Here is a 24407-nt window from a genome sequence, read left to right on the forward strand (position 1 = left end):
GAACTCACAGGCCCTCCTCGCAAGATACGACAGGGCTCATTGGGATGCAATGAAAGACATTATTCAACATCTCCCCAAAGAACACCAAAAGAGAGCTCAGCAGGTAGTAGAGGAGGGACAGGCAATAACAAATAACCAGATATGGTCAGCGTTAGACTCAGCTGATACAGCCGCAAGAACCATAAATACAGCAGTTACCATTAGACGCCATGCATGGCTCGGATCATCAGGTTTTAAACCTGAAATCCAACAGGCTGTCCTCAACATGCCCTTTAACCAACAGCAGTTATTCGGCACACAGGTGGACACAGCCATAGAAAAAATGAAAATGGATACAGACACAGCCAAAGCGATGGGAGCGCTCTTCATCCCAATACAGAGGGACATTTCGGAAGCCGCAGTATAGGGGGGGTTTCAGGCCGCAGTCTTCAGAACCATCCACCTCACAAACAAAGCCCTCATACCAAACACAGTATCAAAGAGGGGGATTTCGAGGATCCTTCAGAGGGCAATTTCCCAAATCCAGAGGAAAATTCCAGTCTACAAAGCAAGCCACTAACAACAAGCAGTGACTTTGCCATCACCTTCCCCCAACACATATACCCTGTGGGAGGAAGACTGAAAATGCTCCACAATCAATGGTCAAACATCACAACAGACACATGGGTACTATCAATTATCCAACATGGTTACTGCATAGAATTCACACATTTTCCTCCAGATATTCCCCCAAAAGCACACAAACTATTTTCACAACATCTAGCAATGTTACAAACAGAGTTGCAGGCACTATTAACCAAACAAGCCATAGAACTAGTGCCTCATCATCAAAAAGGAACAGGGGTCTATTCCCTGTACTTCCTCATTCCCAAAAAGGACAAAACGGTAAGGCCAATATTAGATCTCAGGACTCTCAACCTCTACATTCAATCAGAACACTTCCACATGGTGACACTACAAGATGTAGTCCCATTACTGAAACAGGGAGAATACATGTCAACACTGGATTTAAAAGATGCGTATTTTCACATACCCATCCACCCAGCTCACAGAAAATACCTCAGGTTTGTTATACAAGGGAAACATTACCAATTCAAAGTATTACCCTTCGGGATAACAACAGCCCCCGAGTATTTACAAAATGCCTTGCCGTAGTAGTAGCAGCATACATAAGGAGACAACACATGCATGCATTCCCATATCTCGACGATTGGCTAATAAAGGCCAACACTCAAAAACAGTGTCAACATCACACATGTTATGGAATAGATACCCTACACACACACTAGGGTTTTCGATAAATTATCAAGAATAACACTTGCAACCATCCCAAATTCAGCAATACTTGGGAGCTACACTCAACACTCAAAAGGCGCTTGCAAGTCCAAGCCCACAAAGAGTGCAATCATTCCACACCATGTTGCCAAAAATACAGCCAAATCATCACTACACAGTCTGATTTGTGATGAAACTCCTGGGCATGATGGCAATATGCATCGCAATAGTCCCAAACGCATGGTTACATATGCAGCCCTTACATCAGTGCCTTGCAAAACAATGGTCACAGGCACAGGTCATCTCCAAGATCTATTGTGGATAGACCGCCAAACACACTATTCGCTTCAGTGGTGGAATCCCACAAATTTAAACAAAGGGCGGCCTTTTCAAGACCCTGCGCCTCACGCTATTCTCACAACAGATGCATCAATGATTTTGGGGTGGGGGAAGCACACCTCAACAATCACAGCATACAGGGACAGTGGGACAGCAAGCAAAAGCAGCTACACATAAATCACTTAGAGCTGCTAGCAGTCTTTCTAGCACTAAGAGCCTTTCAACCTCTTCTGGCTCACAAACACATTCTTGTCGAAACAGACAATATGACAACAATGTACTACTTAAACAAACAGGGGGGAACACACTCATCACAACTTTGCCTCCTAGCACAAAAAATTTGGCATTGGGCAATTCACAACAACATTCGCCTAATAGCTCAATACATTCCAGGGATTCACAATCAATTAGCAGACAACCTCAGTCGGGATCACCAGCAAACTCACGAGTGGGAAATACATCCCCAGGTACTACACAAACACTTTCGTCAGTGGGGGACACCAGACATAGATCTGTTCGCCACAAACCAAAACGCAAAATGCCAAAACTTCGCGTCCAGGTACCCACACCCTCAGTCCAAGGGCAATGCTCTATGGATCAACTGGTCAGGGATATTTGCTTACGCTTTTCCCCCTCTCCCACTCATTCCATTTCTAGTCAACAAACTGCTTCAACACAAACTCAAACTAATATTTATAGCACCAACGTGGGCACGCCAACCATGGTACACCACACTGTTGGACCTCTCAATAGTACCTCACGTCAAGCTTCCAAACAGACCAGATCTGTTAACGCAACACAAACAGCAGATCAGACACCCCAATCCAGCAATGCTCAATTTAGCAATCTGGCTCCTGAAATCTTAGAATTTGGCTATCTAAACCTGCCAAAGGAGTGCAGGGAAGTCATTAAACAAGCGAGAAAACCTACCACTAGGCAATGTTATGCGAACAAATGGAAAAGATTTGTTTTCTATTGCCAAGCAAAACACATAACTCCGTTGGATGCGTCCATACAAGACATCGTAGGATATTTACACCACATACAAAAAGCAAATCTAGCTTTTTCATCTATCAAAATACATCTCACTGCAATTTCTGCTTGTTTGCAAAATAAACAGACAAAATCCCTATTTAGAATACCAGTCATTAAAGCATTCATGGAAGGTCTAAGACGAATCATACCTCCAAGAACTCCACCAGTACCTTCGTGGAATCTTAATATGGTACTTACACGACTTATGGGCCCACCTCTTGTCAGATCCAATTCTTAACTTGGAAAGTAGCATTTCTAGTGGCAATCACTTCATTATGAAGAGTTAGTGAAATACAAGCTTTCACAATTGAAGAACCATTTATACAAGTACACAAACATAAAGTTGTACTACGCACAAATTCAAAATTTCTACCAAAAGTCATCTCACCGTTTCATTTAAACCAAACAGTGGAACTTAGTCTTCTTCCCACAGCCATACTCAATGGCAGAAAGAGCACTGCATACATTAGATATCAAAAGAGCTCTAATGTATTAAATCGACAGAACAAAGGCATTCCGTAAAACCAAACAGTTGTTCGTCGCATTCCAAAAAAACCATACTGGTAACCCTATATCCAACAAGGCATCGCCAGATGGATAGTGAAGTGTATACAAACTTGTTACCTAAAAGCTAAAAGACAACTACTCATTACACCAAAGGCACACTCCACTAGGAATAAAGGAGTAACAATGGCCTTTCTGGGAAACAAACCAATGACAGAGATCTGTAAGGCAGCCACTTGGTCCACACCTCATACCTTTACCAAGCATTACTGTGTAGATGTGTTACCAACACAACAAGCCACAGTAGGACAGGCTGTACTAAGAACACTATTTCAAACAATTTCAACTACTACAGGGCTAACCGCTTTGGGGAGGATTACTGCTTTGTAGTCTATGCATAGCATGTGTATCTGCAGCTACACATGCCACCGAACGGAGAATGTCACTTTCCCAGTGTACATCTGTTCGTGGCATGTTCCACTGCAGATTCACATGCGCCCTCCCTCCTCCCCTGGAGCCTGTAGCCGTTTAAGTTATAATTTAGAAATTGTACATATGTATATAAACATTCTTGAACTTGAACTTTGTACATTCATCTCTATCCCATTGCATGGACATCTTTCTATTCTCACTCTATCACTCCTACCTTACCCTCTGCGGGAAAACAATCTAAGATGGAGTCGATGCCTATGCGCAATGGAGCCGAAAAGGAGGAGTCACTCGGTCCCGTGACTCGAAAAGACTTCTTCGAAGAAAAACAACTTGTAACACTCCAAGCCCAACACTAGATGGCAGGAACTGTGCATAGCATGTGAATCTGAGGCGGAACATGCCACAAACAGATGTACACTGGGTAAGTGACATTTTCCATATATATATATATATGTGTGTCCAGTAAATAGTTGACTTAATTATTTTTTCATAATGAGACCCAAAGAAAGTATATGGGTCGTAAATTGCAAAATAAGATACTATTGGATAAATTATTAGCCCTCAGAAGCTAGTGTTATTAATAGGAGTATGGTCAAATGTTATGCTACTATGTAAAATGTTCTTGTTATTGTGTTGCCTTGTTTTTGTTGGCAATTTGGCAAAGTGGGTGTCAATCATAGGGAGAGACAATGCAATAACCAGTTTTAAAATTTCTGTGATCTGTTTTCTTACTACTAAAATAGAATTATGTTATTATGAAGAGAGTGCTGGACCTTTCTGGAGTGTGTGTTTCTACGTCACATAATTCTCTCCTCACAAGCCCTTAAATTTCTACGAACCAACATCAATGGCAGACTACCGAAAACATCGTGAATTAAGGGACAGTAAATTGAATCAAGTCTTCGATACAACGAGTGCTAGCAAAAGTCGTTCTAATGTTTATAATCCTCTTTCTGCCAAAAATACTTTCCAGACATCAGAAAGAATGGTTAAAAAAAGAAACATCTAAATGGTGGGATGCCGTCTCCCTAAAAAAATACATTGAACATGATCTTATTCCTAGAGGTCTCAGGATTCTGATCTTTCCACCCACAGAGACAACATCCCAAGAGAGACTCAAACAATAGGAAGCAAATCTACACACAGCTTCAAATAACATACTACAATTACTAGTGGAAATAGCACAGGAAGAATACAAACTTCATCGAGAGGAGGTAGACACACTAAATAAACGAATTGAGGAAGCAAATTGGGGTGACATTACTAAAAAAACTATAAAATTATTAATAAAGTTATTGATGAATGTGAGAAATACACAATCCAAAGAAAAAAAACAAAATTTAGAAGGAACCTTACAGATTACCAACTGGGCAGAGTGTATACTTTTGGGAAGAAATATGACAATATCAACACATCTAAACATACAACTGAATTACCCAGTTGCTCTGAAACAATACTATCATCCGTTGTGGAATCAGTAGATGAGACTGAGACATGACCAAATATTCGGCTCGCCACTAGACCAGGAGTACATTTTTATGAGGAAGTACGAAGACATCATTTGGACACGGCACAAGACAATCGAACAAGGCCACCAAGCTCCACAACTCAAGAATCAAGTACATCGGATATACAGACAAGGGCTCGCAGCAAGGAGGCTAGGAACAAAACTTGAACGATTAATTCATTCTAAACCTTTCTGATAAAGTTCTCTCAAGATCACAGATTGAGATATTGACAAATGGACTTTCTTTCTGCCCAACTTTTGAATGGGACTTAGTTCAAAGCAAAATTTATTTATTCAAATTTACTAGAAAATTTAAGTAAAAATCTTTCTTTGCTGCCAGAGAACTATCAAATACTAAGGTTACTTGCCAATCTATTACACGCATCCTAACTGTACAAGACCTGGAAACTGTTAATTTACTTAACAATCTCTCAAGAACAGGAGTGGACCAACCAATCAACGAAACAGCATCAGAACTTGGTATTAACACTTCCCACTCCAAACCTTCAGCAGTACCAATTAAATCTACTTTTACACCAACATTATCATCTGGCAATACAATTGATCTTTTCTTTAAGCAATGATGCAAGACTTGGACAGGGAACACAAGAAATACACAGCCAAGCAAAAATATTTACCCATGAAGACTAACTATAAACAGAGACACGCTATACGTGAATTACAAGATGACAAGACAATTATAATTAAGGAGGCAGATAAAGGAGGTAATATTGCAACAAAGAAGACTACACCTGGGAAGTATAACGACAATTAAATGATAACACTTGCTATATGAAACTGCCTAATAATCTATCCCAGAAAGTCCAAAACACATTAAAAGGACTACCTGACCTTTGGTACTCCAAAGAACTACTTACCATGGAAGACAAGGCTTATTTGTTAATAAAACATCCACCTACTCCAACCTTGTACCTTTTGCCTAAAGTTCACAAGGGAGGGTTTCCACCCAAAGGCAGACCTATTATTGCTGGAATCAGCTCTATCTGTTCAAATATAGGCAACTTCATCTACCTTGAATTGCAACCTTTCATGATAAATTTACCTTCTTTTATCAAAGACACAAAAGATATACTTAAAAATTACAGAATATTGACTGGCAGTTGGACTATATATTAGCAACAATAGATGTCGTCAGCTTATACACTTCAATCGAACATAAAGATGGTATCAAAGAAGTACACAAATGTCTATCAACACGCTTAGTACACTTTCTTGACCGAAATAACATGATTCTTGAAATGCTCACCTTTTGTCTAAAACATTTTTTTTTTCTTGGTTAAGGATGAATACAACCTCCAACTACAAGGTACTGTGATGGGAGCTCGTTTTGCTCCACCGTATGCATGCATTCTGATGGGATAAGTGGAAAGATTTGGGCTGTTGAGAGACAAGACGGATAACATGACCAATAATATTGTTTTCTGGGGCCGATATATAGATGACATTCTACTTATTTGGCAAGGTCAGGAGTCTCCCTTTTGACAATTTTTGAGTACATTAACACCCATCAGATGGGATATCGAAGTAACCTACCAAATCTCACACAAATCACTTACATTTTTTATTGAACAGAACAAACTTCATACTCATCTCCACTGAAAAGAAACGGCTGCCAACTCTATCCTTCACGCATCTAGCTGCCATCCACACAACACAATAATCAACATACCCTTAGGGGAATTTAGACGGGCCAGACAAAACTGCAGTACAAAGGAGGAATATGAACAACAAGCACTGGAGATCACACAATGGCTAACTAAGAGGGGTTATCATCGACCAAAGGTAAACCAAATAAAAGATTGCCTTGCTAATATATATCGTAATAACATTTTATATAACATTAAGATTCCAGAAGCCAAAACACCTATCCGCTTCATTACTAAATTCAGCAATGGTCACCAACATGTCCGCAAATTGTTACAAAAACATTGGTCCTTACTCACTGAGAACCCATCTATTTCACAAGATATTTCACCATTCCCTCAAATGTGCTTCAAAAGGGCACCTAATCTTAGGGATAAACTTTGCCCTTCCTTCCTTCATGATAAAATATATTGCAACACTTTCTTCAACAAGTTTCTGGCTTCTATACCTGTGCTAATTGCTCAATCTCTAAACTCGGATGGTCAAAATCAAAACAAATAAACATCAATGGTCAAGAATTTGCAATACATGGCTTCATCAATTGTGAAAGCACTAATGTAGTATATCTCATCACCTGTCTGTGTGACAAACATTATATTGGGAGAACGACCAGACCCCTAAAACAAAGGCTACAAGAACATTTTCGCGGTATACAAAGAGATGACCTGTACCTCCCATTGGTTGAATATTTCACATCATGTCATCCATATTCTAGGACCTTTTCCTTCTGTGGTCTTCTGAAACTGAAATATCACCCTTGAGGAGGGGGCTTAGAACTAAAATGACGACAACTTGAAAGTTCCCTTATCATTCGTTTTGACACTGTTCGACATGGTTTAAACAAAGATGCAGAATGGCATTATTGCCTACTGTAGCCGTCAACTGATGTGAATACTTTTTTATGCCTTGATTACCTCTATGTAACACTATGGGTTATGTATTTTCATGATATGAGGTTGCTATATATAATAACATTCCTTTTAACATCATAAATAATCTCAACAATTAACACTCTTAAGAGACAGGGTATTATCAGCACGGAGCACCTCTGGGGTAGCCCTAAAGGGCTACCACATGCTTTCCATACCAATACATACAGAACCAAACTACATCGATAAGTAACATGATAAATGCCCCCTTACATGTAATATCACATCAAATGACCCCTTACATGCACATTGATGGACTAAGATTTTGAAATATGTCTTACCTGAACACTATGTACATGTAAAAATGACAAATGCATAGCATGAGCCTCTCTTGAATCTCATTTACACTGAGATAAATGCCCCCCTTACATGTAATAATACAATAAGTGTGACCCCCCTTACATGCACATTGATGGACTAAGTTTTTGAAATAATATGTCTTGCCTGAAAACTATGTACATCTAAAAATGTCAAAAGCATAGCATGGGCCTCTCCTGAATCTCATGTATGCTGAGACCTTATAATATAACATAACTCTTCTGAGTCTCTGTGAGAGTCATATTAAAATGAATACCTAGTTCATAGATCTTATAGTTTGCATTATTATGCTGTGCTATAATGTCTTAACATATACACAGCATACAGACTCCGCATAAATTCCATGTTTCCTAATATTCCTCACAAAATTGTAAGGATGTAGATGCCCTTCTTATAAATCATGACTTATGACATAAGCCTTTTACCTGTATAGAATATCTTTTAAACGTGGCTGCCACCTACAGCCTGATGAGAACTAGCCTTGTGACTAATGTAGAAGTAGGACAAGGCTTTTTACCTTGAATATCCTCTGACTTGGTAGTATAGATTTTCTGTTTTTTACTACCCCTTTTAAAATAAAATAAAGTCACTGTTATGCTTTTTTAGCAATTACTAAACTACAAGTAGCACTTAGCTCCTTACCGACAGCATATGAGATGCCAAATTTCTAACTTCTCTTGTTATTTTAATACTCTGCCCTTCTCTCAACATGGCCGCCCTCAGTTTTCATTTCATAACATTAGCTAGTAATACCTAAAGCAGGACCAATCCACCTTCCCTAATAAATATGGCGCTGAACTAATTATGCTCGACCTAAGGTTAGTTTGTCTGAGACCAGGGGATTTATCCTGTGACATTCTATAACACGGTTTCTTATTTTCCACCTTGAAGTTCTTTTGGTGAGTGACATTTATAAATATTTTTAGGTAACACATATATAAATTCATAACAAATTGCTAACTTATCTATCTTTAGGTCGTCTGACAATTAAACCGGCAGTATTGGTTATCGTATTTCCTTTCTCTGCAACCAGCAGCAATTTTCAATTAATGGCTTAACACGAGAAGCGCATACTTCTTACAGAGTAACATAATTCTATTTTAGTAGTAAGAAAATAGACAATAGAAATGTTAAATCTTATAGTTTGCATTAATATGCACCATTATAATGTCTTAACATATACACAGCATACAGACTCTGCTTTAAATTCATGTTTCCTAATATTCCTCACAAAACTGACTAAACTACAAGTAGCACTTAGATTTTTGCTGATAACATATGGGACGACAGTTGTAATTTTTCGTCTTACTTTAATACTCTGCCCCTCTTTCAATATGGCCGCCCTCGGTTCCTATTTCATAACATTAGCTAGTAAAAACTAAAGTAGGACCAATTCACCATCCCTAATACATATGGCGCTGAACTAGAACGCCTGACCGAAGGTTAGTTCGTTTGAGACCAGGGATTTATTCCGTGACATTCCATAATGCGGTTTCTTATTTTCCACCTTCAAGATCTTTTGGTGACTGACATTCATAAATATTTTCAGATAACACACATTTAATTTTAGAACAAATTGCTAACTTAACTGTCTTTTGGCCTTCTGACAATTAAATCTGCAGCATCGGTCATCGTATTTCTTTTCTTTGGAAACTGGCAGCAATTCCAATTAATGACTTAACATGAGAAGCGCATACTTCTTACAGAATAACATAATTCTATTATAGTAGTAAGAAAACAGACAATAGAAATTTTAAAACCGGTTATTGCATTGTCTCTCCCTATGATTGACACCCAATTTGCCACATTGCCAACTAAAACAAGGCAATTCAATAGTAAGAACATTTTACATAGTGGCATAACATTTGACCATACTCCTATTAATAACACTAGCTTCTGAGGGCTAATCATTGATCCAATAGTATCTTATTTTGCAATTTACGACCCATATACTTTCTTTGGGTCTCATTATGAAAATAGAATTAAGTTAACTACTTTCTGGACACAAAAATCTATATATACAATACTTAGTCCCCCCCCGTTCCTCTCAGCACTCATGTTATGTATTGAAGGTATACTCTATCACAATGGCGTCTTGGACAATCTTTATTCTCAGATTTCCTATTGTCAGGAGTTAATGTTGAATTCATACTTACCTATAAAAGATCTGTATAATACACGAATGATAACATGGGGACATTAAAAAACGTATGTGATTTTTGTATATTTTTATTGGTGCAGATATGTTTCTTGATCAACATAATATGACAATGAACCTTAACAAGGACTTACCTTTAAGAATTATTGAATAGGTATTGTATCATCCCATTGTAACTAGCATGGGTAGATAATTGCATGGGTGGATCAATGATTAATCACTTTTCATTCTTATTATTGAATTGGGCCATTCTTCTTGTACAGTCTCTCAGTCATTTATTCCTGATCTCGAATTTAAACTTACTACTAACATGGGACGGATTTTACATGTGGTTGGTTTCTAGCCCAACACTGGTGGCTTTTTCTTGACTATAATAATCCTCTTTCTCCTTTCCTTGGGACTAATGTACTTACTTGCTCTATTCACATGCTAGCACTCATTGTTAAATTAAATTCACTATATCTTTGTACTGGTGTTTCAACTGAAAGACAAATTAATAAACACTATCTTTGGAGATGGTCCCTCTCTCAATATTTTACTTTTCTTGCACTTTATTTTTTTGCACTTTGGTGAGATTCCGTAACTTTCCTTTTTTGTCTTCTAATAAGAAGAGCGATTCCCTTTAATTTTTCTTTGTATTTTTACAGCCTTGAGAAAGCCCCAGGTTTACATACCACTAGGAGGCGAAACAGGTGTCGGCGTTTTTTTCTCATCTATGTACTTCATAATAAATCTTCACTGGATTCACAGACTTGGCTGAAAGTGCTTATTCAAATATGACTTTGATGTGAAGGCATGGACTATTAATTTGAAATATGGGCTTACCCATATTCTGTTGTTGATTGATATACCAATACTGAGGTCAATGTAAGGGGTCCATACCTCCTTGGTAGCGCATAGCCCTTTTGAAAAACAGGGCATTTATGAAGAGAGTACTGGACCTTTCTGTGGTGTGTGTTTCTACACTTTAACACTTGTATGTTTCTGACACATTCCCTACTGGCACCAAGTAAACTGGCAGTCCCCCCAAACATGGACCACTGCATAAACTCCTCATCCTAGTCTACAATGCAATAATTGTCGACTCTTTCACTATCTCTCCGGCTGTGCCCCTTCAGTTTGCTGCACTTATGGATGTTATTGGATATATCTCAATTGAAACCAAACTGCACCCTGTCCTTTAAGCTTTGTTGACAACACCCACTTGAATGCCTTCTCCCTTACTCTCTGGTTAAATCTCTCCCTTCATACATTCAAGTCTGCTCAGAAAGTATGCATAGGCCCCACAATAAGCAACACTCCAAGCCTTATAAATGCTGATGTCTGTATTATTATGCAAATATGCTATATTAGTCATTGATTGTATTGCTTTGTCGCCCCTTATAAACCATGTTCTCTCGTTTCTTTACAGTAAGCTACTCAATGCCATTATAATTTTGTATTACCATAAAAACCTTTAAAACCGGAGTGACCCTTTAAACAGGTCTTTATAACAACATGGGGAGGATTTCAGAGAACAATCTTAGATTACTATGGGCAACCAGGGTACAATGGAAAGCACAGCGAACAACATGTTTTAAAGCGTTGGAATTACAATGATATAGATGAGTAGGGCTGGTGGGAATAGAGAAAGTATTTAACTAAAAATAGGTATTTATCAAGTTTTTTTTCCTCTACAGAACTGTGCACAGCATGGTACTGCTGTCCGACAGTCAGCTACATCTCTTTCTTCAAAGCCAGCTCCCACTACCAGAAATAGAAGCCTGTGTCCAAGGTCGTGGCCCCCCGGTGATCAACGTCATCCTCAGCTATGCCATATCCAACCAGGGTTGGGTGCAGGAGGAGGAAGAGACTATGTCCAGAACGAGTCATCTCAGCAGGTACATAAAATTGGGGAACCCTGGCTCTAGGGTGGCTCAGCAGTCCTAAGTAAAGTGTGCATTGTCAAGAGCCTCGGTATGGTAAGATGGTGAAGGGGCCTATGCCGTGGGCTCAGTAGTGTTGGGAGACAAGGTACAAAACTGAAAACTAGTCCTCTGATGGTTTGGGAGTGGAGAGACAGAGTCCACAAGAGGTCACCTTGGAAAATAAGGTAGGGCGAATGGATCCATGCTCAGCAGCCACATAAGTTAACTCTGGATCTAATAAGAGTGGGGGGCATAGACTGTGTCCAAATTCATACTCTGGGAATGGTGTAGTGTTAAGAGCTTGTGCCATGGTAAATAAGAAGGGAGAAAGAGTCCAATTTTTGGGGCCCAACAGTGATAGGGGAATGGTGGAGTATTGAGAGCAATTCTTACCAATAGGTAAGGAGAGTGCAAGAGTCCAGTGCCTGGGCCCAGCAGCGCTATGGGAACATTGCATTGTCAAGGGCGGATAAAGAGAGTGCAAGAGTAGGTTCTTGGATCAGAAGTATTAGTTGGGGAGCTAAACAGATAACAGTAAATCACCTGAAAGGCTCTGAAGTTTGGGCTCTTAGACTCACAAAGCAATAGACATGGTGCTGCATGCAGACTATGTTCCATGCATGTAACTAGACACTTAGTTCAGCAGACCCTAAGGGAGGGTGCAGTTGACAGTTTCCACTGCAGGCTGCAAGGGAGGATAAATTAAGTTGTTGGGATACTATTTTGTATAAATCTTCCTCTCTGTAGCTTCTTGTTACTAATTGGTAGTGTGGTTTATCAACTATGTGCCTAGCTCTTCCTTTTCACTGTGCCTGTGCTTAAATGATGGGGGATAAGGACCCCCATATTTTCCTGGGTCCACTCATTCCTGTAATACCATAAATTCTACTTATTGAAAAGTTCGGTCTTTTTCAGCCATTTCACTACTCGTCCTATTCATTCTGAATTCATCTATGGAATCTTAACTTCTGATGAACACCCCATGGCTGAAAATGCCAGCACGGGGCACAAGGGGCACACCTCTGGAATGACCCACCTTGGGAATATTCTTTAGTCCATCAGACCTCAACGGTTACTAGGTTTGTATAGCCCAGCATTTGCCAGTGCCTTAATGTTTTGAAACTTTAACAAACGTTGGTCCATGCTTGTTATTAATCAAACAGGTTTCTTTGCTGTGGCATTCCCACACAAATTGCAATTGCTGTCTGTGGTTTAGAGGCTGTAGATGTTGATTTAGGGTGTGGGTGGTTTAGAGGCTGTAGTTCTTGATTTTAGGATGTATGTTACAGCGTTGGTGATCAGACCGGTGGAGGTGTGCGTTGATTGAGTGTCATTATTGGGAACTGTGTTTGTGTGTGTGTGAAGTGGGTATGCACAATATTGACTAGTCCAGTAATTTCAAGTTGGTGTGATTGGGTATAAATCATGTAGATCATGGTGAAGCTTGAGATGTTCTGGTTGGGACATTTTGTATTTTGACTTGATATGAGGGAAAGAGTTATGATTTGTATTGGGAGTTGAGAAGAGTTATGACATTAATAATGTGAAATTGTACGGTTAGATTGTGTTATGATGTTAGCTGATTCAGTGTTATTGATCGAGGCTGGGTATGAAGGTGGGTGCTGTTGTATTTGGTGAACTGATAATGAGCAATATTTTCTGGTTGCATTGTTCTATGAGGATTTTGTGAGCTTGTTTGATTGGAGCAGGGGTTGGGGTGTGTGTAGGTAGCAACAGAGTGCTCTGTGGGGATTAGTTATGGTCAGAACATTTGCAGTGTAGTGCATAATAACCAGGTGTGAAAGTGTGGTTTGTGTTATGTATGTGTTATAGTGTGATATCAAATAAGGAGCAGCTGTTGCGAGCCCGTTGTATGAGGCCAGTGTGAGTGGTTAAATTTAAGAAATGAAAATGATAAGAAGAGTAGAGTGTGTAAGAGACGAGAAAGAATATTGTAAAAGAAAAGGGGGATGGGGAGTACAAGGAAAAGGAGATAGCTACTACAGAGCAGGAGAAGAAAAAAAGGCGACAGGAAAGCTGCAAGAAAGAAGGAAAGGAGTGGAAGACAAATTGCGGGATTGAGAGAGGAGCAGAGAAGGAGGGAAGATAGCAATAAAAGAAGAGAGATGAAAGTGAATGAGATGATGGGAGGGTCTGGGAGGCTTGTAAGACAACTACAGAAGGCATATGAGTGCAGATGAAGAAGCAAAGAAGAGTACAATGAAGAGAGGAGAGGGGAATGTACAAGAGAGGTGATGATGGTGAGACTAATGTCAGATATAAGATGACAGAAGGACAGAGCTATTAATGATGATTTGTCATTAGGGTCTGAGAGGCAAGTGGGACTGAGACTGCCCTGGGTAATTTTATGAAGAGGTCACCCGCTCAGAATTTCTCTTGCAATTGCCTCATGTGCCAACCTGTCATAAAGAGGAGGGCATGCCCCAGGAAGACCCGCACACAACATACCAAACCTATTTCAAAGACTGTGTAATGGGCTCATCATGACCTGAGCTTCTATGTAATTTGATGACTGAATTGTCAGTCCAGGTTAGCTCCAGCCAGAGCCTCGTGGGAATACTAGGGGTATTGTATCACGGGACAGTGTCACACATGCAACTTCTGGAAGTTTTAGCAAGGGTTAGAAAAGAGACTAAACAATACAAAGGGAAGAACATAAATGAACAGCAAAATAGCAAGGGTTGAAGGACAAAGATGAAAAAGACTGAATGAAGAAAGAAGTGACCGGAAAAGAGAAATGATGAAGGATAAAAGTAATGGAAGGACGGATCTGAGGGAGAAAGGAGGGATTAGAGGGAGGAAAGAGGATTCAGAGGGAGGTAGAAGAGAAAAGAAAAAGGGACAGGAAGGAGAGAAAATGTGACGTGAAATAGATGGGAGAAGAATAAGAGAAGGTAGGATATATGAAAAATTATGAAAAGCTTAAAGTAGAAGAAAACGAGACAGTGAATGTAGCAAGGAGAGGAAAAAAGAGGAAGCAGATAGAGATGTTAGTGTAGAAAAAAACAAGCAAAGGATGGCAGGCGGGAGAAAGTGAAAGTGGGTAGAAATAAAGATGTTGGAGAGAGCAGATGGACGGAGATGAGCAATAGGGAGAAAGAAGAAGACAAAATAGAGATGTGAAATAGAAAGCAAGGCATGAATTAAAGAAGACAGATTATAGAGAGATTTGGGAAGAGAAGGGTAGGATGTAGATAGAAGAGAAAGGACAAGAAAGGAGCGGAGGTGTTAGTGGGGGGCATGCAGAAGAAGAAAAAGTAAAAATGGAATTAATATAAAAGGACGTGTGAGGGGGGAGGAAGAGGGAAGGAAGCAGATAAAAAAGAGCGAATGAAAGAGAGGAGGGGTTGAGAGGAGAGGGGGCTGTAGTTAGAATAAAGTGGAAGGACAAATATAGTGTGGAACTGATTTATAAGCTTGAATGTAGCTATATTTAGTGTCGCAGGGGCCAACCCAATAAAAGCTGTATTTAATACTAAGCCAGAGGGATGGGGTCCATTTTCCTTGCTTGGAACAGGTCCCACGTGCCCTATTTATGTCCATTTGAAAGACTGGGGGAGGTGAAGAGTGCAATGGGACAGAGGTTTCAAAAAGACAGGGAAGAGATGACTGCAGGAAAGGAGACCGAAGAGAATGTTTCAGAAAGATGGAGAGATAAGAGACAAATGCAGAAAAGAGGAGAAAATGCAGCAGAATCGAAAAGAAAAAAAGAGTGCAAGGATGGGATGAGGTTATTGTAAGTGACAGGAGCAGTAATGTGTGCATAGAATGTAAGAAAAAGCAGAGATGAATGGAGAAGAGTGAAAAGGACACAGGAACAGGTACAGGAACAGAATCTGAGAAAAGAGTAAGAGAAGAATGAAAGTGTAAAGAATTAAAGCACAGACAAGAGGAAGTAGAAGAGTGTACATGTAGAGAGGAGAGGGAGATAGCGATGACAAGGGATAGAGAAAGCAATAAAAGAGGGGACAGTGAAGGCAAGAGGAGAGTGCACAAGGAGGAAGAAAAAGTAAGTTGATGGAAGAAAGACGAGGGGTTAGATATATGCAAAAGAAGAGGAAAAGAAGACTGTATTAGAGTAAAGAAAGAGAGAAGAATTCAGGAAAGAAGCCAGGGAAATAGAGGAAAAAGAAGAGTACTGAAACAGGTGAAAAGTGTCAGGAATGGTAAAAGAGGTGGATGTGGGTGAGGGGGGAGACCAGGAGGGGAGAGATTACTGTTGAGGAGGTTTGTGAAAAATAGTGGTGGGAAGATTGCAGGTTGGGGTAGCTACTAGCATTGCTGGAAAGTAATGTGGAAGCAACTCTAAGTCAAAGCTGAGGACTACAGGGAAGGGAATGCGGCTACTGTTTACGTTTCGACCCGAAATGCACAACTCCTGTACCTGGTGTAGGGGATGTACTACCAGAATATTGAGTTTAAAATGCCGTCCAACAAAAATATTTTTTCCAGACTACTGAAGTGAATTGAGTATTGAAGTGAATATAGGTACGTATAGATTTACTACTCAACTCCAAACCTATCTACCTGAAAGGTGTGTGTGTGTGTATATATATTCACTGAAAAAAACAAAAAGTTACAGGGATGTCATAGTTAAGACATAGAATTTAGAAAAATCCATAGAAATTCACTTAAAAAAACAAAGGTTACAGAGACATTATAGTTAGGTTCACATTTCAAACATACAAAATCATAGCAGTTATAGTTAGTTATTTCAAGTAACTATAACTTGTGCCCTAAGGTAACTATAACTCACGCCCCTGCCATTCACAGATTTCTCATCAATAATTCTGTTGCAAATGGTGCAGTGATAATTTCAATGATACCATAGAAGATGTCATGACTGATGTATTATATGGGATAGTTAGTGCATGACGAGGGCGCAAGTTATAGTTACCTTAGGGCACGAGTACAATAACTATTCAAGGTGGAACTGCCGAGAAAACACACTTGATTTGCTTTGGCCATGCACAAGAATATGATCACATTGTGTGCAGAGGTTCGGGGTGGCTTTTAGAAAGCTGTCTATCACCCTGGAGAAAGACAGAAAGACCTTGAATACACTAATGTATACTGGGCAGGCCAAACAGTTGGGGTTTCAGGTTATTTTAAATGCTTGTAGTATCACTACATAAGATATTGCACTCGAAAAAGCAGTCAGGTTATTTTAAATGCTTGTAGTATCACTACATAAGATGTTGCACTCGAAAAAGCAAAGATGCAGACACCTCCTTCAAGGATTACAGATAACCTTTCAAGGTGGAACTGCAGAGAAAACACACTTGCTTTGCCATGGCCATGCACAAGACCTTAGGATGTTTTGAACTTAACAGAAGTAAGTGCGTCTTTGTAGGATGATTGTACTTTACAGAAGTAAGTGCTTCTTTGGGAAGGGGGGCCACATAGCTCCCCTCCCTAGGCCTAGTGCTTGGGTGCCCTTGTCCCACCCAGGACACCCAGTGTGCTTCGTTGGGGTGTGCTGGGGGCAACCTCATGGCCTCTGTGATCCCAGCCGGCTCCCTGTCTCCTGTGGGAGCTGGCTTTGCTGCCACACGCAGGAAGCTGCTAGAAATGTACCTCCCTGCATGCAGGAGCAAATGTTTCATTTGTTGAAACAGATTAAAGCTCTGCTTCCAGGGAGCTAGAGCAGCTTTGACAGCTTCCACTTGCTAGAAGCATAGTTAGTGTCTCCTCTTTCTTCGCAGGAGCTGTCAGCTCCAGCTGAGTGAAAGCAAACAGCTATCTCCTGAGGCTAGGGAGATAACAGGATCCTGGTGGGAAGGGGGGTGGCAGGCCCCAGGGCCATTAATGGCACTCCTCCTTTCATGGGCACGGTCTGATCCCTGGGAGGTGGTGGTCTCTAGTGGGCATTTTTTTGTTGTTGCGGATTTGTGATTCCGCCGCAAAATTTTGCAGCAAAATGTTTCGAAAAATGCTTTTTTGCCTTGGCGGAGTGCCTTCTTTTCTTTATTATTTTAACTTTATGTTTAGGAATCGGCTGACTCCAAATCCCAAAATATCTGTCAACACTTCCTGATTGAAGTATTGACAGCAAATCAGATCTCTCCATGAGATCGGGAAAATTTGTAAAGCATTTGTGCACCTAGATATACAAATTGGTTTTCATTTAATATCTCAAAAGCTACTGAACGGATTCACACTAAAAAACAAAAAGGACGCTTTCTGGATCAAGAACTACCTTTCTGCCAAATTTTGTGTAATTCCATCCAGCAATTCAGGCTGTAGTAATGTCTTAAATCTCTATGTGAATTTACAATGGGAAAAGCAGTATTTTTATACCCCACCCCCAGATTTACTCGCCCCCCCCCTTTACGGATCACCTAGAAACTTTCCATGCACAACAAGACCCAACTTGACACTGTTTTTGGAATATTTCATGAAGATTCGTCAAACTGCTCCAAAGGTATAGCAAAGTCAAAAAACGCTTTTCCTACGGAAACTAGGTCCTAACTATACCTACTGGCGACTGCCGGTATATATACTTGCTTGTATTGAGGTACCTTCACAAACTTATGGTAATAGATATTTTTGCAGGATGATATTTAGTAGTTGATATTTTGACAAACGTCTAAAAGGGTGCTGTTGGATCAAGTAAGAGAGATGTTTTTTGTTTGAGTGCAGGTGATTAGAACTGGCTGGACGGATCCGATTTGAAATGTGTACTGTGTTTAAGATTGGTATTCAATGGGTTGGCATTGTATGAATGGTAGAAACTAGTGGGGGAGTAATACCATGAATAAGGTGGCATGAAACATAAGTTGTTCACCTGGAGATCATGCTTTATTCCTCTGAAAATAACACCCCCTCCCACAGCAAGATTTAACATCTTTACGTGGAACAGGAGGCTGTTAAAGGCTCCACATGCCACCTTTCAACTTTCATTGGCAAATAAACATCTAAGGTCTGCATTGAGACATGCCACCTTGCTTCTCCTTTCCTAATTGTTTAGCTAAAAGGGTTGCTGCAGAGACCAGCTACTAAAGATCACCTCTCTTTTTACAGCTGTTTTGGTCTTGGAGATGCCGCCTGTAAAAGCTGCCATCTGGAGCCATATGACATCAGGATAGGAGAAGACCAACCGGAAAGCCCCGATTCATCTTCTCCATGGCTGACTATGACCTAGTAGAAGGTGCACAGGCAGCTAACCGAGATGTGTGCTCTGTTTGCAAGCTGGAGGGCAAGATGCGCCTGTGCGTGGTACCATAGTGCAAGGTGACCTAACCAAGTCAATCTCCTGTTCTACCTACAGTGACTCTTATAGAGATAAGTTCCTTGGGAGACATCTCTGCTCACGTTGAGATCCTGGGAACTTACTGTTGGTTTGAAGATAGACTTATAATTCCTCCAGCATGTGGGAATGCTGTGACGGATCATTCGCTTGTTTGTTTACAGTCACCTTGACTCGCTTCTCTGGGGCTTGACGAGGTGCCGATACATACTGTAGTTTGCACTGTATGTACACTTTTAGGGGAGGGTAATTGGTTGAAACAGTTAGAAGTGCTCCTAAGTCAGTGTTCTGCAGCAAGTTGGTTGTTCCAACGCTTCCTCTTTGCTACTTCCACACCTGTCATGCCACTTATACTGTCTGGACTTGACACACTTGAAGTTCTGTATTGCTGCTCAACATAGTACGTTATATATAAGATCGGAGGTCACTCCGCCTGGTGAACATTTATGGTGTCAATCTAAGCTGTGCCATTATGCTTTCCACAACCAGTAGCTGTTACTGGACATCACTGTATCATGTCTTGTTCTGTGAAATGTGCGAGATCTTCCGATTGTTGTGGTTCTCTTTAATTTATCACTAAAAAAAGACCAAACAAAGAAAAAAAACATGTGCTGTGGGATTTCTTATAATACTGGGAATTTGTGTTGCACTCCTTATTGCTGCAAAGCATCTGATATGGCCATTGTGTTGACTGTAATTTACTCAGAGAACAGAGTTCTTAATAAAAGGATACACTTTTCTAATTTGTCATCAGCAGTATTTAATGCTGTGGGGTCTGTCTGCTAGCTGTGTTGTTGTAGGCTGCTGCAAGTTAGAGTTTTTTGATCTTTGGGTGTTGGCTGACCATGGATGTTGGACCTGGCCCTTTCAGCAATGATAGCCCCACACTTTTTGCCTTCTTGCTCCTGTTTTTCTCACCCTTGTTTGTTGGTTTTAGGACTCTGGGCACTTTACCAGTGCTAACCAGTGCTAAAGTGCATATGCTACCTGTCTAAATTGTATTGATGATTGGTTTGTCCATGATTGGCGTATTTGATTTACTAGTAAGTCCTTAGTAAAGTGCACTATGTGTGCCCAGGGCCTGTCAATCAAATGCTACTATTGGGCCTGCAGCACTGATTGTGCCACCCACGAGTAGCCCTGTAAACATGTCTCAGACCTGCCACTGCAGTGTCCGTGCGTGCAGTTTTAAACTGCCATTTCGACCTGGCAAGTGCACCTACTTGCCAGGCCCAAACCTTCCCTTTTACTACATGTAAGTAACCCCTAAGGTAGGCCCAAGGCAGCCCCATAGGCAGGGTGCAGTGTATTTAAAAGGTTGGACATGTAATAGTGTGTTTTACATGTTCTGATAGTGAAATACTGCTAAATTCGTTTTTTCACTATTGTAAGGATTATCACTCCCATAGGGTAACATGGGGTTTGCCTTGAAATATCTTTTAGGTGTAATTTCCCATTGAGAGCAGTTAGGGGTCTCTGAACTCACAATTTAAAAATACATCTTTAGTTAAGTTTGAAAATGGCGTTTTGGGAAAGTGGGCATTTTTCTTGCTTAACCATTCTGTGCCTCTGTCTGTGGAATACACGTCTGGGTCTGGTTGACAGTTGGGCTGTTTGTGCATTCACTCTAGACAGTCACACAAAGTGAGTTGAGCTATGCCCTGCATATACTGATGGGTCTTCCTGAGCTAGAGTGGTGGGAGGAGCTGACACTTGCACTTGACTCAGGCTGTGCCTGTCATTACACAAAGCTGTCTCCAACACCCTGGTGTGTCTGGGGCCAGGGCAGCAAAGGCAGGGTCTTGTGCACTACAAAGACATCTCTTCGAAGTTTGCTTACTTCAAAGACAGAGATTGGGTATAAGTACTCGACCTTTGACACCACAAAGTTGGAACACTTCTGGACAAAGGACATTCTGCCAGGAAGAAGAGCTGGATGCTGTAGGAGAGACTGCCACTCTGCCTGTTGCTTTGTTGAGCTGGCTTACTGCTTGCTGCTTCTGTCCTGGGAGTGAAAGAACTGGAATTTTCTTTCTACATGCTGCTTTCCAAGGTTCTCCAAGGGCTTGAGTTGAGCTTGCCTCCTGTTACACAGTCTCAGGGACATCAAAGACTTCATCTGCCAGCACCTGGGCTCCTCTGCTGAGAGCACTGTCCTGTTAACTGATGCCAAATCTAATTCTGGGACCTTGAAGGAGGTTTTTGGTGCTTCAAGAAGAAAATCCATGCGTCAACTCATTACCTTATTTTGAACCGACTCATTGCTGGAAGGATTCGATGCAGTGCAGCTGCCTGCAACAGGGCCTGGTACCCGCTTGATGCAACGACCACGGTTTTTGATGCAGGTCCCAGCTTTCTGTCACACCGTCCTGACTCAGACGCAGCGCCTGCTTCATCGCTGTGAGATCGACACATCGCGGCTTGACTTCCGACGCATCGTCCCCGGGCGCTATTTTATTCACCGCAGTAAGGAACCAACACTTCATGCCGCAAACGAGGCAACACCTCCCCTGTGGCAGTAAGGAACAGGCGCATCACCTCCCCTGTCTAGCAGTAAGGAACTGCCGCATCTTTGGCTCTTTCAACGCATCACCTCCCCTGCGGCCCGCATTGTCCTTGTTTTGTTGCATCTCAGGTACTTTTGCCTCAGTAAAGTGCTTCATTGATTTCAAGGAATTACAATTGCATTTAATCCTTTAAAAGTAATATCTTTGCTTGTATATGTGGATTTTTGTCAACTTGGCCTTGTTTAGCTTATATATATTTATATGTTCAATGGCATGTGTAGCTGCAGATACACATGCTGTGCACTGTTCCTGCCATCTAGTGTTGGGCTTGGAGTGTTACAAGTTGTTTTTCTTCGAAGAAGTCTTTTCGAGTCACGGGACCGAGTGACTCCTCCCTTTCGGCTCCATTGCGCATGGGCATCGACTTCATCTTAGATTGTTTTCTTTCCGCCATCGGGTTCGGACGTGTTCCTCTTCGCTCCGTGTATTCGAATCGGAAAAAGACTAAAATCACCCAAAAGTGTTGGTGTTGTTTTCGATCGGGAAACATCTTGCATCGACACCTCAACACCAGCGAAACACAGCTTCAGTGGCACTTCGGGGCTTCTGCGCCCAGCCGGGGCCTGGTCAGCCCAACCACAGAAAACGTCGAAGCCTAATGGACCGGACCCCTTTCCGTTTCTGCCCACAGTGCCACGCCAAGTATCCATACACAGACCAACACCGGGTCTGTAATCTGTGTTTGTCACCCGACCACAGAGAAGATACTTGCGAGGCCTGCTAGTCCTTTCGATCGAAGAAGACCTTGAGGACCAGAGCACCTCGACGCCGAAGAAGAGGAGATGGCTATCTCCATCCAAGGTTCGGACTCGGACGACTCCGACGCAGACCAACCACCTACAGCAGGCCAACACGTGAGTACTCCTGCCCCGACCCAAGCCCACAGTCAGTCTAAGAAACATAAGGCCTCGGGGACGCCACTGCCGGAAGGCCATGGCTAGACCCATTAAAATCAAGCGGTGACCAAGCAACACCTTCGACACTGAAAAAGGCCAAAATCGCGCCGAAGTCCGCGGACTCAAGCCGAGAACACGTCACCGAGAAAACTCGACATCGACTCGTCGAGTCGACGAAGCCTCAAAAGAGTCTTTTGGAGCCGAGGTCTACCGTCGGCATGGGCATTTTGGTGCCAAAAAAAACAGCTTCGGAGCAGAAAAAAGCCTCGTACACCGAGGAACATGGACTCTCAAAACAACAAAAAGAGAGACACAGATTTGAGGAGGAACTTCAAATGGAGGAGTTTGATGAAACACAGGCAAGGATACAGATCCATAAGGATACTGGGAAGATCCAAACTGCACGTCCTCTCAAATTCAAAAGGAAACTAGCTTTCCAAGGGCGGACAGGCACTGAACAGCCAAAGGCTAAAGTACCCAGAGAAAAATCTGTTACACCATTTTTCACCAGAACTTTCTCCTCCACATTCTCTGTAAAGAACAGTGTCACCTATTGCAACGCCCACTGCACAGTCACCCACACACACTGTGCAGTTGCAAGAGGATACAGACCCCTGGGACCTCTACGATTCCCCTGAGTCAGACAATAGCCCGGAGTGCTATCCTTCGAAACCCTCTCCACCCAAGGATAGCACCTCATATACTCAAGTCTTGGCTAGGGCTGCCGCATTCCACAATGTGAGTATGCATACAGAGCCATTGGAGGACGATTTTCTCTTTAATACTTTGTCCATTATGCATGCTTCCTATCAGAGTCTTCCTATACTCTCAGGCATGCTTAAACATGCCCAACAAATTTTTCAGGAGCCCATGAAAGGGAGAGCCATTACACCACGGGTGGAAAAGAAATACAAGCCACCACCGTCGGACCCAGTGTTCATCACACAACAGCTGCCCCTGGACTCTGTAGTGGTTGGAGCTGCGAGAAAGAGAGCCAACTCGCAGTCATCTGGAGATGCGCCACCTCCAGATAAGGAGAGTAGGAAGTTCGACGCAACAGGAAAGAGAGTAGCGTCACAAGCTGCCAATCAGTGGTGCATAGCAAACTCTCAGGCCCTTCTTGCACGATATGACCGAGCTCATTGGGACGAGATGAGCGATATCATCCAACATCTCCCCAAGGAATACCAGAAAAGAGCTCAGCAAGTGGTAGAGGAGGGAGAAGCAATATCTAATAATCAGATACGATCTGCTTTAGATTCTGCCGACACTGCCGCAAGAACAGTGAACACTGCAGTAACAATTAGACGCCATGCTTGGCTGAGATCCTCAGGCTTCAAACCAGAGATTCAGCAGGCTATCCTTAATATACCATTCAATCAGCAACCGCTATTTGGCACACAAGTAGACACGGCCATTGAAAAGATGAAGAAGGACACAAATACGGCCAAATCAATGGGAGCGCTCTACTCGTCCCAATACAGAGGGACATTAAAAAAACCGCAAAATAGGGGAGGTTTTACACCACAGTCAGCAGAAACATCCACCTCTCAAGCAAAACCCTCCTACCAATCACAGTATCAGAGAGGTGGGTTTTGTGGGTCA

The 24407-nt window shown here is 41.6% G+C and overlaps 1 protein-coding gene across 8 annotated transcripts in view; it reads left to right on the forward strand.

The window, feature by feature from the left end:
• The window catches only part of SNX11 (sorting nexin 11), a 79950-nt gene extending 59872 nt beyond the window's left edge, over positions 1 to 20078 (forward strand). For 7 of the 8 annotated variants that reach the window (XM_069237536.1, XM_069237542.1, XM_069237534.1 and 4 more), the window contains 2 exons: positions 11842 to 12042; positions 12985 to 13138. In XM_069237536.1, the coding sequence (XP_069093637.1) occupies positions 11842 to 12042; positions 12985 to 13123 (340 nt within the window). In that variant the 3' untranslated portion in view covers positions 13124 to 13138. Of the gene's footprint in view, positions 1 to 11841; positions 12043 to 12984; positions 13139 to 19113 lie in introns of those variants that run through there. The other variant, XM_069237539.1, reaches the window with a different exon arrangement.
• Positions 20079 to 24407: the final 4329 nt, after the last annotated feature.

This window comes from Pleurodeles waltl, chromosome 6, assembly GCF_031143425.1.
Source record: "Pleurodeles waltl isolate 20211129_DDA chromosome 6, aPleWal1.hap1.20221129, whole genome shotgun sequence".
Lineage (NCBI taxonomy): Eukaryota > Metazoa > Chordata > Amphibia > Caudata > Salamandridae > Pleurodeles > Pleurodeles waltl.